This window comes from Anarhichas minor, unplaced genomic scaffold (genome assembly GCF_050575085.1).
Source record: "Anarhichas minor isolate MPS153535 unplaced genomic scaffold, ASM5057508v1 ptg000073l, whole genome shotgun sequence".
In the NCBI taxonomy this organism is placed as follows: Eukaryota; Metazoa; Chordata; class Actinopteri; order Perciformes; family Anarhichadidae; genus Anarhichas; species Anarhichas minor.
Genome location: NW_027466519.1, coordinates 6,682,217 through 6,698,025, shown reverse-complemented (window position 1 = coordinate 6,698,025; position 15,809 = coordinate 6,682,217). Strand labels below are relative to the sequence as shown.

The window sequence follows — 15,809 nt, the reverse complement described above, 5'->3', positions numbered from 1 at the left end:
TATATAAACGTATATAAATATATATATATATATACGTATATATATATATTTATATAGATCAAACAGTGATAAATCAGCAGGCTGTCGGTTCGAATTCCTGCTCAACCCAGCGTCTGCCTTGCCATGGTTTTCCTTGAGCAAGACACTGGATCCTCATCAGCTGCAGGTGGTTGACCTTTGACCTCCCCAACCTCCCAATGAAAGGGCTAACCGGGGGACAGACGTGTAAAGAGACGCTTTATTGTGGAAGCAACTAAGAGACAGAAGTGTTTGAACGTTAACAGCCGCTCAACACTTTTCAAACATTGAAATATATCACTTTGAAATATGAGATATCTTTATTTGCCATTTTAAAAGCTGAATTTCAATATATTTTTTATCAGTGTTCACATATTCAGTTCCAAAAAACAGAAAGCAGGGAAACCGCCGAGCTCCAGGAAAAGAGAAGACAAATCATAATCCATGCTGCGTATTGTTTACTGAAGAGGTCTGTCAATAGAAACGTAAAGACACACATCTTGCTTTTCTGCAGTCAATTAACAGTCGCTTCAAATATTAAAGAAAGCAGACAGCGAGAGTCCTCAGAGGTTTAGTAATACCCCAACTATTTGTGCATCTGTCTTTTTTTATATCCGTTTGTTCATAACCAGGCCTCTGTGTGTGTGTGTGTTTTGTTCGTTTTCTGTCGATCGTGGCGTTTTGCTCGCTGACTATCGCTGGCAGTCGCCAGCATGTGACAGTAATTAAATCAAAGGAAATTGGTGAGAGAGAGAGAGGGGGGGGGCTGACTTTGCCAGAAGAAAAAATAAATTCCTGGTGGTTGAAAGGGAAATGGGAGGCTCATAAAACGAGTGTGGAAGTGACTCGTTAAGAGCTGTCACCTGTGGAGAAATGTTTTTGTTCTGTGGCCTGAAAGCCTGCACACACACACACACACACACACACACACACACACACGGTTCTCACGTGTGCCGCCACAGATGGGGAAAGCATGTCAACACACACACACACTCACAGAGGTGGGATTCTACATGAACACATACACAAATTTATAATACATTTTGAATATAGACAGCTTTTGCTATGAATTCAAAATGAGATATAATTATTATTAATATTGTTATTAATTATAAAAAGAATAATGATGATGATAATTATAAAAGTATCAATGTCAGAAAATCAATTAGAAAGATCTGATATCCTGATGATGATCTGATGTTGCAGCAGAATTCATCTTTATCAATATGAAACTCATGGTGAAACTCATGGGAACTGCCACTGCTTGATTTATGATATTTGAATTCTTAATTTCACATCAAGCTTTGATTTTATACGAAACATTTCTATTTTGTGGGTTAAAACATTTACACCTTTGGATTTATTTGTTTTCATATACAGCAGACGGTGGAATACGTCATGTTACAGTAAAGTGAGAAGTTGTAAGATGCTCTTAAGAGAAATGGATTGCTTTCAGAATTGAATGTAAAAATGTAATTTTTTTGATTAATATTCAGAAACAAAAGGAAATTTCATGTTGAAAATGGTATGAAAGATATTGCTGTCGTTAGAAACTGAAATGAACATAATGTGTTTTTCATTGGATTAATGGTGATAATGAATGCACTGGTATGTGAAAGTGTGTGTGTGTGTGTGCGCACAGTTATGGAACCTTCAATGCTCTGAAATCTGCAGTGAGATTTGTTATTTTCTTCCTCTGATGGGTATTTCTCCTTTCACACACACACACTCCGTCCCAGACCTCTGGCTATTTCCTGTGTCAGGGGGGACATTATAAAGCCACATTATGTTCACTATGAGACCCCATATTCCCCCATCACTGAAATCATCATGTGTGTGTGTGTGTGTGTGTGTGTGTGTGTGTGTGTGTGTGTGTGTGTGTGTGATGAGAAGAGCCTACTCAATTTACTGGGAAAGGAGATGTGAAAGGCTGTGATATTAGCCCACACACACACACTCAGGATTAAGGCCTTTACTTACTGAGGCTGTTTCTTTTTTCGTGCAATTAATTTGCATGCTAATATAGTTTTTTGAAGTGTTTTTGTCATGAGTAGTTTCCCACAGAACGTAAATATGAATAAAAAGCTTGACTGACTGATGAGTCATGTGACCAGAGGAGCACTGATGTGACGCTGATGTGTCCAAACTTGACACTTAAAAGCAACTTGTCTGATCCAATAGCGATGGAATATATTTAATGGTCAAAGCAGCTGCTGTGCACATTTACATTCTTATAAATCCTTCTGAATAAAAGTCCTCCATTATTTTAGGCTGCCCTCTCTTCCTCCCTGCAGTATCAGTGAACACGTTTTGTTGAAGAATAGACGGGTTGATGGAGGGATGGATGGATGGATGATAGATGATGGATGGATGGACGAGTTGATGGATGGATGGATGATAGATGATGGATGGATGGACGAGTTGATGGATGGATGGATGATAGATGATGGATGGATGCTAGATGATATATGGGTTGATGGATGGATGGATGATAGATGATGGACAGATGGATGGATGATGGATGGATGGATGGAAGGGTTGATGGATGGATGGGTTGATGGATGGATGATAGATGATGGATGGATGGATGGGTTGATGGATGGATGGATGGTAGATGATGGACGGATGGATGGATGGATGGATGATAGATGATGGACGGGTTGATGGATGGATGGATGATGGACGGATGGATGGATGGACGGGTTGATGGATGGATGGATGATAGATGATGGACGGATGGATGGATGATGGACAGATGGATGGATGGACAGGTTGATGGACGGACGGGTTGATGGATGGATGATAGATGATGGATGGATGGATGATGGATGGGTTGATGGATGGATGGATGGTAGATGATGGACGGATAGATGGATGGATGGACGGGTTGATGGATGGATGGATGGTAGATGATGGACGGATGGATGGATGGATGGATGATAGATGATGGACGGGTTGATGGATGGATGGACGGGTTGATGGATGGATGGATGATAGATGATGGACGGATGGATGGATGATGGACGGATGGATGGATTGATGGATGGAAATGTTAGAAAAAAAATCAAATTAGTGAGTTATTTTTTACTTCTACAGAAATCATATTTTCAATTTTGATCAGCTGACAACTTTAGCTGACAACACACACACACACACACACACAGACAGACAGACACTCTTGCTGTGTATACAGTTGCACTCCCACTCTTTTCTGTTAGTACACATACACTCTCACAGTCTCAGGGCTAATTCAGTGTAGTTAGTGGTCAATTAAAGCGCTGTGACTTCTCTGGCTGTCTGACTCTTTGATGCTGCTTCTCCTGGCGAGACCCGACGCCATCTTGAATTCATTCACAGGCCGCAGTGTAAACACGCCACACAGCTTCTTCCTCTCTTTTCCCTGATTCTTTTCTTCACTTTGCTTTTACCAATTTGTGTATTTTGATGAGAAAATGGAAAGTGGTTCATTTTCTTTTACTTTTTGATATCTTTGCCTGTTTTTGCTTTTCAGTTGTGCTCTTTTTTGTATTCTTACATGTCTTTACTTATGTATTATTGTTCATAAATGAAATACACATGAATACCTTTGTATTCCATATTCTTCAAACCAGCCTGATGAACAGGTTCCAACATGTCATTCTATGGCCGTCCTCACGGTTATTTTCCATTCCCTCTGCTCTTTATGATTCAGGACCGCTTTGAGCTCTAATGACTCATTTTAAGGTTTGAAGGTCTGTCTGACCGTTTTCCTGGAAACGTCATTGCTGGAGCTGAGTAAAAACACAATCATCCTCGCTGTTGGTTGTGATGTTGAGCTGAAGCTTATTCAGCAGTTTGACTCACTGAGGGTCACTGACCTGGGGTCAGCAGCTCAAACATGAGAGGGTCACAAATCTATGAGAAACAGTGAAATGTAACGAGTGTAGAGTGTTTGTGAGTGAAGATGAAGAGAAGAAGAGATGCTAACTGGGTTACTGTTGATGGAGAAGACCAGTGAATAATAGATGGCCGAGAGAGGAGACGAGAGACTAGGAGAGGAAGAAACAAGAGAGGAGAGGAGAGGAGAGACAACGAGGGGTGAGGAGAGACCAGGAGAGTAGACAAGGAAACAAGAGAGGAGAGGACAGACCAGGACACGAGAGCAGGAAACAGGAGAGGAGAGGAGAGACCAGGAGAGGAGACACCAGCAGAGCAGAGACAAGGAGAAGAGAGGAGGAAAAAAGAGAGGAGAGGAGAGGAGACACCAGGAGAGGAGACACCAGCAGAGGAGAGGAGATGAAAGACTAGGAGAGGAGGGAACAAAAGAGGAGAGGAGAGGAGAGGGGGGAACAAGAGAGGAGGTGAGGGGAGGAAACAAAAGAGGACAGGAGGAAACAGGAGAGGAAGCGGAAAGAGAAGAGGAACAAATGGGAGAAGAAGAAGAGAGGAGGAAGCAGGAGAGGAGAAAACAAGAGAGCAAACAAAAGAAGAGAGATGGATAAATAAATCATTAAATCGTTAAACAAATGGAAACGTTCTATGAGGACAAGCATCATGAGTGTGTGTGTGTGTGTGAGAGAGGAAGTGGTTCCTCCTTGAAGTATTCTTCTTCACACACACTCTTGGGCCAATTTCACTTGTTCCTGTTCTCACTTACACACTCCTCATTCCTCGTCACACACACACTTTTTTTAACGCCAAGAAATTCACAGCCGCTCACGTGTCACACACCTCTCTATCGCTCTCTCTCTCTCTCTCTCTCTCTCTCTCTCCGGCCCCCTAGTGTTTTCTGTCTGAGTAACTCGACCCCCCTTCAGTCACAGGTGCACCACGCTAACACACACACACACACACACACACGCACACACATGCTGAGTCCACTTGTCTTCACATAGGGGGCTCTAATCAAGCCACAGGAAGGCTGAGCTCCACAGGGAGTGTGTGTGTGTGTGTGTGTGTGTGTGTGTGTGTGTGTGTGTGTGTGTGTGTGTGTGTGTGTGTGTGTGTGTGTGTGTGTGTGTGTGTGTGTGTGTGTGTGTGTGTGTGTGCGCGCGTGCGTTCCGTTACAAGTGAGTTGAAGAATGTGTTTCGGTCCATGAAACCCTCTGTGTGAAGGCTCTGGATGTTTTCAATTACACGAGGGTATTTTTGCAAATGTGTGTGTTTTCTGTGTTTCCATCAGGACGTTCTAACACCCTTTGTCCCTCATTCCGTCTGTGTCTCTTTTCATTTGTTCCCTGTTTTTAATTATTTCAATAATTATTTTATTTCTTTCTCTTTTAGTGTTGCTCTTAATATATATTTCTTTCCTTATATTTCCTTTTTACTTTTCTTTTTTTATCTTCTGTTCCTATTTCTATTTTCTCTTTTGTTGTGTGTTTTATTTCTCTTCTGGGTTCTTTTCCCACGTCGTCATTAAGCTTTGTTACAAATCCAAAGTCTCTCTTTCTGTCTTTCCCTCCCTCTCTCTAAATATCAACTTTTCCTGACTATCTCTCCCTCTTTGTCATGAACTTCCTCCTTTTTATTTCTGATACTTCTGTCTTAATTTGTAATGCTCTTTTCCTCCCTCACTCTCTTTATTTGTCTCTCCCTCTTCTCTGTACTGCATCATATGGAGTCAATTATGCAGCCATGCTCAAAACTCTGTGTGTGTGTGTGTGTGTGTGTGTGTGTGTGTGTGTGTGTGTGTGTGTGTGTGTGTGTGTGTGTGTACATCTGGTTCGCATTAGTGCAATTGCAGGTTGGTAGAATAAAGGGCTCGGCTCGGAGGTGGTGGGTGGGATTTCCTTCTGCTTTCTTACACTCACACACACACACACACACACACACTCACAGTTTCTTTCCCATCCATGTGTTTTGAATCAGGAACATAATTAACCTTCAGAGGATTCTGAGGGCCGCGGCTCAGATCTCCGCTATAAAAATACATCTAAAAAACAGAACCACCCCCCGAAATGTGTTTGATCCGTCTGCGGCGCGTTTGATTTTCGCTTTCCCACATCTGCCTCCGGACGGGGCTGGGAACGCGGCGGCGCGAGCAGGTACGGAGAACGGAAGATGAATAAGTGCGTCTACAGGTGTGAGGGAGGTGGAGGACATGGATACGGTACACGGAGGGATGGATTCACTTCTGAGCAGCCTGAAATAAAAGAACGTTTGACACGATAAATTAGTCCCTAATCGTTTAAAACTGTACGTCACATATTTTTATAATGTCTGCGTGAAGGCGAGTACAGGCGAGACGAAAGCGAAAGCAGCATGTTGGAAGTGAGAGGGGCTGAGGACAGAGGGGGGGGGGGGGAACAGAGAGAGAAAATTGGACAGGCACAGGTGCAGCCGACTGTGTGTGTGTGTGTGTGTGTGTGTCAGTGTCTGTCAAGAGGTTTCGTGACTGCTCCTTTGAGTGTTCGCATTCCAGCACATCTGCTTTGGATGAAGCATGGTAAACTCTGTGAGAGAGAGAGAGAGAGAGAGAGAGGCAGTTAGCGGGAGAGAGAAAACTAAATGCGGATTTGTGTCTTCTGTATTTGTCTTTGCAAGTGCTTAAAACCTGATCAGCGACCTGCACGTCAAGATTTGAGAGGCGCAAGTGTAGTTGATGTTTGACCCATTGAGGAGAGACCAGGAGAGGAGAGGAGAGACCAGGAGAGGAGAGGAGAGACCAGGAGAGGAGGGGAGAGACAAGGAGAGGAGAGGAAAGACCAAGAGAGGAGAATTTCCTTACCAAAATGTACTGACTGAAATGCTTCTCAAACTTCCCAGACCGTGTATTGATATGTATGTTTACACTGATGGTTTTGTGTTAATGCTCGTCCACCACTAGTTCCTATTTTAAAGATACAGGGATGGCTGTTGTACTTAAGATTTCTTAAGTTTGGATAAGAGAGGAGGTCTGAGTCTAGGAACCACTTCTGTAACAGAAGACAGACAGACAGACAGGTTGTGAGCTGTTCATTCAGGTTGACACTGGTGGAAGAAGAGGAGGAAGAGCTGGAGGAGCTTCTCCTCTTCCTCTTTCTGCCGGAGCAGAGCAGCGGCAGGAAGAAGGCGAGGCGAGAGGTTAAACAGATGCTCCCCACATTTGGAGGCAATAACGCAGAGAAGAAGCATCAAAAGCCAAACAAAGACAAAAAGCCCCATTCTTCTTTTCTCCCTTTCTTACCGTTTTACCGTCTTTTTTCATCAGGAGCCGACTTTCAGCGTTTATTGTTTTTCCCATTCTCTTTCTAGTCCGACAAAACCCTTCAGGGTCCAGCGGCGTTCCCATCGCTGTCAACAAGTTACAACTGAAACACGGAAACACTCGTTGCTGTTGCTTTTTATATATGTTGTAAATGTGGCGTAAATTTAACATGCCTTGACTTTTTCCTTTTGGGGTTTTGCGATTTTGTTTGGTAGATCTGGCAACTCAGCTTCTATTGTTAACTCATAGCTATCGTTACCAGCTAGGCTCCTCACATGCTCGCTAACAAGGCATTAGAAGAGTTAGGTCTCCGACAGCATCGCGTTAAGAACATGAATACTCCTACTTAACAGAGGGAACTTGAATGCAACAGTTTTGGACAAAGTTTCCGATACTAACCATTCGTACACTCTGGATTGATTCTACTCAGGAATTTGGCCGTTTTCTCTGCGGAGCATGTGCGATTGTCCAGACTCTTCTCTCCATAGCAGAACGACCACTAGTGGGAGGGGCTACTCCACTACTTCATCCATTGAGGATGGTGTTGTTCTCTCACATGGACAAAAAAATGAAAAGCGCTCAAACGAGTCGCCAAATCTACTTTGGTAGACGGTAGGCATGTCACGATAATTATCGTTCATCGTTCGACATATGGACATGACCTCCATCATATTTACAATTTCTTCTTATGGTACGATAGAAAAAGGCTTCCATAATTTGTACGTTATCGACTTATCATGCAATATATGGACATGACCTAGCTCATTTTGACGTTATAGAATATCTGAATTAAGGATTAAAAGTTCATCGCTTGCATTGTTATATTATCATTATGTCAGTGACCTAAAATGGTCTTAAAACAACAATAATATTGTTTACCGACAGTATATTGTCCAACAAAAGTAGTTATGGTAAACGGCCCACCGGTCTCCGGGTAGACAACACTGGTGTGTGTACTTCTACTAACTCTCTTCCTCTAATTAAAGTTCAGCTGCTGCTGCTGTCTTTGTACCTGCGGATCAGGTCAGCGAGTTGCACAGCTGGTAGCTCTGAATACATGGAATACGTGTCTGTGTGTGTTTTCTTAGCTCCGCGAGGACTCAGGCTTCAGTGGAATGTGCCTTTATGTTCTCGTCTCGTGGCCGGAGGCGACGCAGAGCGAAGCTTCCATTATGTTTGGTGCCACGAACCAAGTGGACTAGGTTCTGATCTGTGACAGAGTAGAAAAAGAGCAGGTGCTGCTCAGGTTTTGATTCCGGTATGGCAGAATGTTAGACACGATCGTGTCTCTGTTGTGGTACACAGACCTGGTCCCTGTTGGTCTACTGTGGTATCATAGTTCTACAGAACTGGCTTCATATCATAATGCAGAGATGGTGCCATTGAGTCATGACACAGAATGAGTTTAACTGGGGTCAATGCAGCTCCTATTGCAGAACCAGCTCAACCTATTTCCAGCTTATTTCCACTGTGGTACAGAGCATCATTTTACAAAACTGGTTTGACTTTCAACCATTTTTATTCTCACATAAGGACCACTTTGCCGAAGTGATTCCATTTGTTTTTGTCTCTTTCAATCACTGCATTGAGAACTGGTTTGATGCAGCTCCTTTACCGTCTGGTTCCGATGGTTTTCACTGTTTCTGTTGTGGTGCTCTAAATCTGACTAGATTCTGTCCTGTTTCCATCGTGGCCCGGATCATAACGGGTCATACCGGTTATGATTGTGTCCCGCTGTACTTACAATAGGGCTTGTAAACAATGTTCCACTCCTGGATCGACTGGTTTCTCTTTGGTTTCTATTGTTGTTCTTGTTACTTTTCTCTGGTCAATGAAATGACAACACTGTCAAGGGTGTCTCTGATTGGCTCAAGGTCCGCCTGCTACTAACTGTGGGAATTCTGATAATGTGTGTGTGTGTGTGTGTGTGTGTGTGTGTGTGTGTGTGTGTTACAGACTGCAGGAAGCGGGTTTGTTATTGTGTCTCTCTGCATTCCTCAGACTTGAACACACTCTGCACCTGTTTCTGTCTGTCCGTAACATACACACACACACACACACGGACACTTACACGCACAAATCACAGCCTTTCGTCACCAGTCGAACAACACATTCAATGGGAAAATATGCCGGCGCGGCGTGAGACATAAATCTGAATATTTTCTACAGGAACAACACAAGCATGTGTGTGTGTGTTTGTGTGCGCGTCTGTGTGTGAGCGTTTTCGCGTACAAGCTTTGGGTCAATAAATGTGGTTTTATCATCAGAACACTCAGTTCTCAGAGGGGAAGAGGAGGAGGAGGAAGTTTGGGGGGATTTCAGTTTAGGTCTAATGACATCTACAGACACTGTGTGTGTGTGTGTGTGTGTGTGTGTGTGTGTGTGTGTGTGTGTGTGTGTGTGTACGAGTGCAGAGACTGATGGATTTGAATGCTTAAAACTCCCGCAAGGTGCGTTGTGGGAAAGGCACTGGCATCTCCCAGCTGATTAGCTCGCTTAGCACCTTACATCTGTGTATTTAAGTTTGTGCGTCTACAAGTGTGTGTGTGTGTCGTGAGTGTGTGTGGTTGGGTGCGTGTTTCCTGACCTCAGTCTTTCCTTCCCACAGTTCCCAGTGTCCCTTGCTCCTCAGATCAGTTCCCAGTGTCCCTTGCTCCTCAGATCAGTTCCCAGTGTCCCTTGCTCCTCAGATCTCCTGATTGTCGCCGTGTCTGCGTCTTTCCGGCGAGCAGGCGTTTTCAGGAAGTAAACACAGTCGACACAAGGCTATGCTCTGGAACACTAACTAATGTGACTGAACAGTCACTGAGTGCAACAAAACCCACGGAGGGATTGAACTTTTTGCAAATGCACGCCATATAACTTTGTGTTGTGGATGATGTAGTTTTTTTGCTACCATTCTACTCCAGGCAGATATTGGTTCCAGCGTGTCCTTCACATTGATTAATACGTCTGCTTTATTCTGCCAGTCAGTCACCATTCAGTCACCATTCAAAACACAGGATCATTTCAGGTTAAATAAAACAAAACATAACCTCCTTGGTGAAGGTAACAAGAGGCTATCAAGAAGTGTTTTACAGATATTTGCTACTATTATTGTGTCCCTCGCCGGGCGCGTTCCCGTCGGTGGCGTGCAAAGGCCCGGGGTAAAGGTGGCTCTCTGCTCCCTTGTGCCCTTACTCCCTTGTTCCTTTCCTGAGAACCAGAAAGGCTCACTCAGTGTTTTGTTGCAAAGTTCATCGCTGTGGCGCTTTCTCAGTGTGCCAAATACCTGCTGGCAATCAGGCATATCCCTCCCAAGTTGACCCCCCCTGTCGCACTCACTGTTCATATTTGTGAATACATGTTTTGCAGTTTGAATAATGAAAACTGGGCTTTAGTAAGCTTGGAAGAGACATTTTAGTGACAATTGCAAGTGACAAATAATTGTCTTGTGATTTTGGAGACGACTTCCCGCTGATGTGGAACTGAACGCAGCCGATATGTATCCGAAAGTCTTTCCTCTCAGAAGTAACAACCTTTTAGTGATCTGAAGAAAGAGTCAGGAGGTTTTGGTTTTAATACCTCTCGGGGAGTGTGGGAAGTGAGATGATGTTTCTTTTATTATTATTTTTTATAATGCCCTCAAGTGTATCTGTTTGGTCCCTCCATCTTCTTCTTTTATTTCTTCCGTCTGCGTTATATCGTCAGATTTTCTTCCACCACATCTGTGTTCCATCCATATGCAAATACTGTGAAGTTAACAAAGCAGCTCATGTCTTTTCCAGGGGATGGCGGTAGATTAGTGGGGGGGGGGGTAGCTGTGGAGCTTCTTTCATCTCGTTGTGAATCAGTGGGGAAGTCGGAGAGAAAGAGAAGAGCGCTTTCAACAGCTGTTCCAGGGTTTGCGTCACGCGGCGCGGCCTAGCGTCATGGCTGAGTGTTCGCACGCTATGCGCTCACACTGAGGCATGCTGGGGGACCCCCAGTCGAAGGCATGACCAAACACAGGCATCGTGTTCTCACGCTGCCGAGGAACAACGTCACCTGTTCTCCAGCGATGACAGGCGGCCGGTTCTGTTTGCAGTCTCTCGTTTTACTGCGTGTTTGCTGCATGACTGCTGGCCCTCTGAGGGGGGGGAGGGGGGGGGGGGGGCAGAAGATGCTCTGTGGCTTTTGTATAATATGTCAGAAAATATGTTATCAGTCTTCAGCACTCACACATGTGGCGGGCAGTCGATGCGGTTACCACGGCCACCACTGCGCGTTTACAACGTGGTGGATTGAGTTTAAACTCAATAACTTATTTTTATATGAAAGAATAAATACTATCTTCTTAATATTACTGTATATTTAAATGTGATAACATTACCAGTAGCAATGACAGGATGTTCATGTTAATATCTTATCATTTCAAGCTTTTTTTTGTTCTTGATAAGAAAAGTGTTTAAAATCATCTTATAAAACAAAAATGTTGAATAATGTGAACGCCTTTAAAAAGTACCACACATCTATTAATTTAGCAAAATGTAAGACAATTAAAATAATTTACAAGCTTCATATACACACATTTACATTAGATATTAATATAAAGAAAACTAAATTATATATTACAAAAAGTTTTAATCTTATTAAGTATGAACTAATTTATTTAAGTTTGTTTGTTTCAAAAGTAACAAATAACATTTTTACAAAATGCAAGTATATATATATATATATATATATATATATATATACAACATAAACATAACATCACATTCTGAAATTCTAAAAAGTGCTTTTTTTGCTTCTCTTTCACCAAATTAATAAACCATAAATATGAACAGACCAGAGCAGCTGCCTGTTTTTCTTCCCGTATGAAAATGAAAAGCAAAGAGCAGTGACCGTTGAGGAAGTGGTGTGTTGATGCAGTCGTGTGTATGAAGGCTTGATGTGGACGTCTGCGTTGAGGAGCGACGTGTCAATCATCTGCTGGAGGTGACGTCTGTCTGAAGCTGCTCCCTGCTGAGCCTCATGTTGTGTTTGGCCGCCGGCTTTCTAAGAGAACGAGTCGTCTTTTGATCGGAGCTCAGATTCCTCAATGACGTTCCGTGTTTCTGTGCTTTTGTGCTGCAGGTGTACGCTCCGTCTGCCAGTACAGCAGACTACAACAGGGACTCACCGGGCTATCCCTCCTCCAAACCTCCCAGCGCTGGCTTCCCGAGCTCATTCTTCATGCCAGGTACTCACACACACACACACACACACACACACACACATCAGAGCTCGCTGCAGGGGATTCCTGAGCTTATACTGGATCATGGACGATGGGAAAGATTTTTTAGGGTAAAATCCTCAACAACACAGACGAGGAGTGGTTTGTCATCACATGTACCCGTCTCTCTCTCTCTCTGTGTCAGACGGTCACCACAGCGGCGACCCCTGGAGCAGCAGCAGCAGCAGCATGAGCCAGCAGGGTTACCACGGCAGCATGCTAGGGGGCGGGAACTCGTCCCACGGCCCCGCCCAGAGCTCCTCCTCCTACTGCGGGATTCACCCTCACGACAGATTGGTGAGCAGAGCTGTGACGGGTCTGTACAGGTCGCCACATTTATTTCTTTAATTCCTAGGATGGCAAAAGTCATGCCCCGCCCCACTCTGCCTCTAATTGGCTAGTACTCTGCGTGACACTCAGTCAAGTTCAGTTTTACCTTAAATTTCACAACTTTTCATGATATTCTACACATCAAGCACTTTCAAATCCTCTTATTTTCCTCTGTTGTTTCTCTTTTATGTTTCTTTTTTAAAGAAAATACTGTTTATTTGTCTGTAGATTTCTCCTAATTTCACCAAAATATAGCACAAGTTATGGAACATTTGCATGTTTAAACATGCATGTCATTTTACAATACGTGTAGTTTTTCTCAGACTCTGTAGCACTTACACACACCAAACGTTCCAGTTTCATTCCTCTCTGTATATGCAAGGTTTTTACAGAGAGGTTAGTTCATATATCATTCATAACCTGATTTATATTTTATATTGTATTCCTAAAAACATGGCAAAAATATAGTATCTATATATTATCTAATGTTCAGATTTCTCTTCTGAAAATGTTCAATTTAGCACGGATTTAATAAGACAATGCCTCATTTACATATTTAAACAATATTTCAGCTTGTAATATATATTTAAAAAAGAATTCCCTTCATGTAAGTACTCAACTGGAGAAGTTTGCTGGAGAAATCTATTAGTTACATTTTTTGAGTCTCTTCCCCTGCAGCGTCTCGCCCTTAAACTTGATCCAGTTCTGTCTGTCTCTCCGCAGAGCTACCCGTCGCACTCGTCTGCAGACATCAACTCCAGCCTCCCCCCCATGTCCAGCTTCCACCGAGGGGCGGGGGGAGGAGGGGGTGGGAGCGGAGGAGGGGGCAACCACTACAGCACCGCCTCGTGCACCGCTTCCACCAACGGCACAGAAAGCATCATGGGTAAGACGCCTGTGTTTGACTCCAGTTAATCAGTGAGTAGTGCGAGATCGTGCACAGGTCTGTTCCACTCGTTTGAATGCCTATAAAAAAAGTTCAAGTCAGGGTATGTGTGTCTTACGACTTCAGACTTGGACTCGAATCGGACTTAAGTCACAACAGTGGGGACTTGGGACTTGAATTGGACTGCTGACTTGGACTTGGACTCTGAGACCGACTCCCTAAAGACTTGACATTTCCCCCCCAAAGATGTTAGGAAGCTCTGCTGTGTGTCAGCGTTCTCACTCGTACACCACTCGCTGTCTGTGAGGACACCAGATCATTTACATCTTCTCGTCTTGGATTCGATGTCTTGGATGCACTTGCTGGGTTTGTGTTTTTTTGACTTCGGAGAAATCCACGGATTTACAATCACTACTTGCTAAACAACATCACCGGTGCCTTTAAGACCACGTTTTATTGTTTTTATTTACTGCCACATAAGCAGTTAGAACCGTCCCCGCTGTGATACCACTCGGATGATTTCAACCACTTAATCACTAAACTTCAGCGTCAGGGGAGAAGGCGGGCGGTCAGAAACCGAAGAACAGTTGTACTCTGTTTTGGCTCGACCTTGAAATCACCGACACACACACACACACACACACACACACACACACACACACACACACAGCGTGCCATATGGACCCCTTGCTTTGAGTCCCATAGAACAAATAGGACCAGCAATAAGAAACAGATTGAAAGTTTGTTTTCATGGGAAGACGTCTCCAACATTCCACAAAGATATCACACACACACACACACACACACACACACGAGCAGATGAGTGTAAACACAACATGGAGCTAATAAAAAACATGACGCTGTTGTTTAAATGCAAACGTATGATGTGTGCGCACAGCGCTCACAGGCAGTTTCTCTGCATCGGTCCGATTGGTGCGAGTGAGTTCTCTTCACAGAGAGCAGCAGCCGCTGTGGTCACTGTGGATTCATGTCGGTAACAATTGATTTTAATAATGAGCTCTGAAACAATAATTTTCTCTGTCAACTCACCGACAGACTCGTACTCTCAGCTCTCAAAGACGTGCGGCAGGTGGCTCACCGTAAAATATCACAAAACCAACCAACCTCGTCTCCTACAAAATTCAGTTCCCATTCAACTAAAGTGCATGTTTGTCACGTTATTTAAGCAACGGACGTAAATACAAAGTCAAGTGGACTTTTGGTCACACGGGACACTAACTGTGGTCTCCTAGGTGGAAGTCCTGTGTCCGTTTGACCCATCCATCCACCCCGACCTCTTCCCTACGTTGACTATCATTAGAAACGGATTTGTGATGTGTACAAAAACAAACGTTTTCCTCCTTATGTGCTCCTTTCTAGGAGCACAGACCTGATTGTGACCTCATCAGTGTTGGCCGTGTCCATATTACTGTGACAAAGAAAGTGACACGAAAATACTGAAGTGGTTTAATACCACAATAACGATGAATGTATCGATCCACTGATGAGTAAAACAATGTAAAAATGAAGAGTTGAGTTGAGAGCTGTTTGAATCACACCGATATCACGCTCATGTGTTTTGAGTCAGCGTGGGTTGGATGACAGAACACTTACAGGCCGCTCACGTCTCGCTTCCACCTCAGACTCCCGGTTAGCGTCCGTTGTAAATGACGTGAATCCAAATGGACCACAGCTGCTGTCGTTTGTGGAGAAACTACAGATGTCACAAGTTCTCACTTGAAGTCCAGTGGTATAAAACTATTTAGAAATAAAAAGAATAACCAGGGTCAGAGACCTCGGGTTAAATCCCCGTCTTGGTCATGCATTCCAATGAACACCATTGATGGGTGTTCAGCGACTCCTCCTTCACTGGGTTTTAAAAATGCAGTGTGTTCACACAGGAAACGTTACACATGTAAGTATACTCCAAAACTCATGCATGCACCCTAAAAAAAAAAAAAAGTGTCATCTATTATTGTGCTGCTGATGGTCCCACAATGCAATACTGAGAGGAAGTAGAAGAAGCTCCGAGAAGAAGGAAATAGAAACATCAAATCTTCATTTCCTGTTGGTAAAAAAGGTTGAAGTACATTTGATTCCTTGTATACTAGCTGCAAAAACTGTGTGCTATGCATACTAGTATATAGTAAGCAATATATACAGCTAATATGTAATAT

General features: G+C 43.5%; 1 protein-coding gene across 5 annotated transcripts in view; it reads left to right on the top strand.

Annotated features, from left to right (window-relative positions):
* Positions 1-15,809, top strand: part of tcf4 (transcription factor 4) — a 212,568-nt gene that overhangs the window by 161,854 nt on the left and 34,905 nt on the right. For all 5 annotated transcript variants that reach the window (XM_076079918.1, XM_076079917.1, XM_076079916.1 and 2 more), the window contains 3 exons: positions 12,278-12,383; positions 12,562-12,713; positions 13,470-13,632. In XM_076079918.1, the coding sequence (XP_075936033.1) occupies positions 12,278-12,383; positions 12,562-12,713; positions 13,470-13,632 (421 nt within the window). The remainder of the gene's footprint in view (positions 1-12,277; positions 12,384-12,561; positions 12,714-13,469; positions 13,633-15,809) is intronic.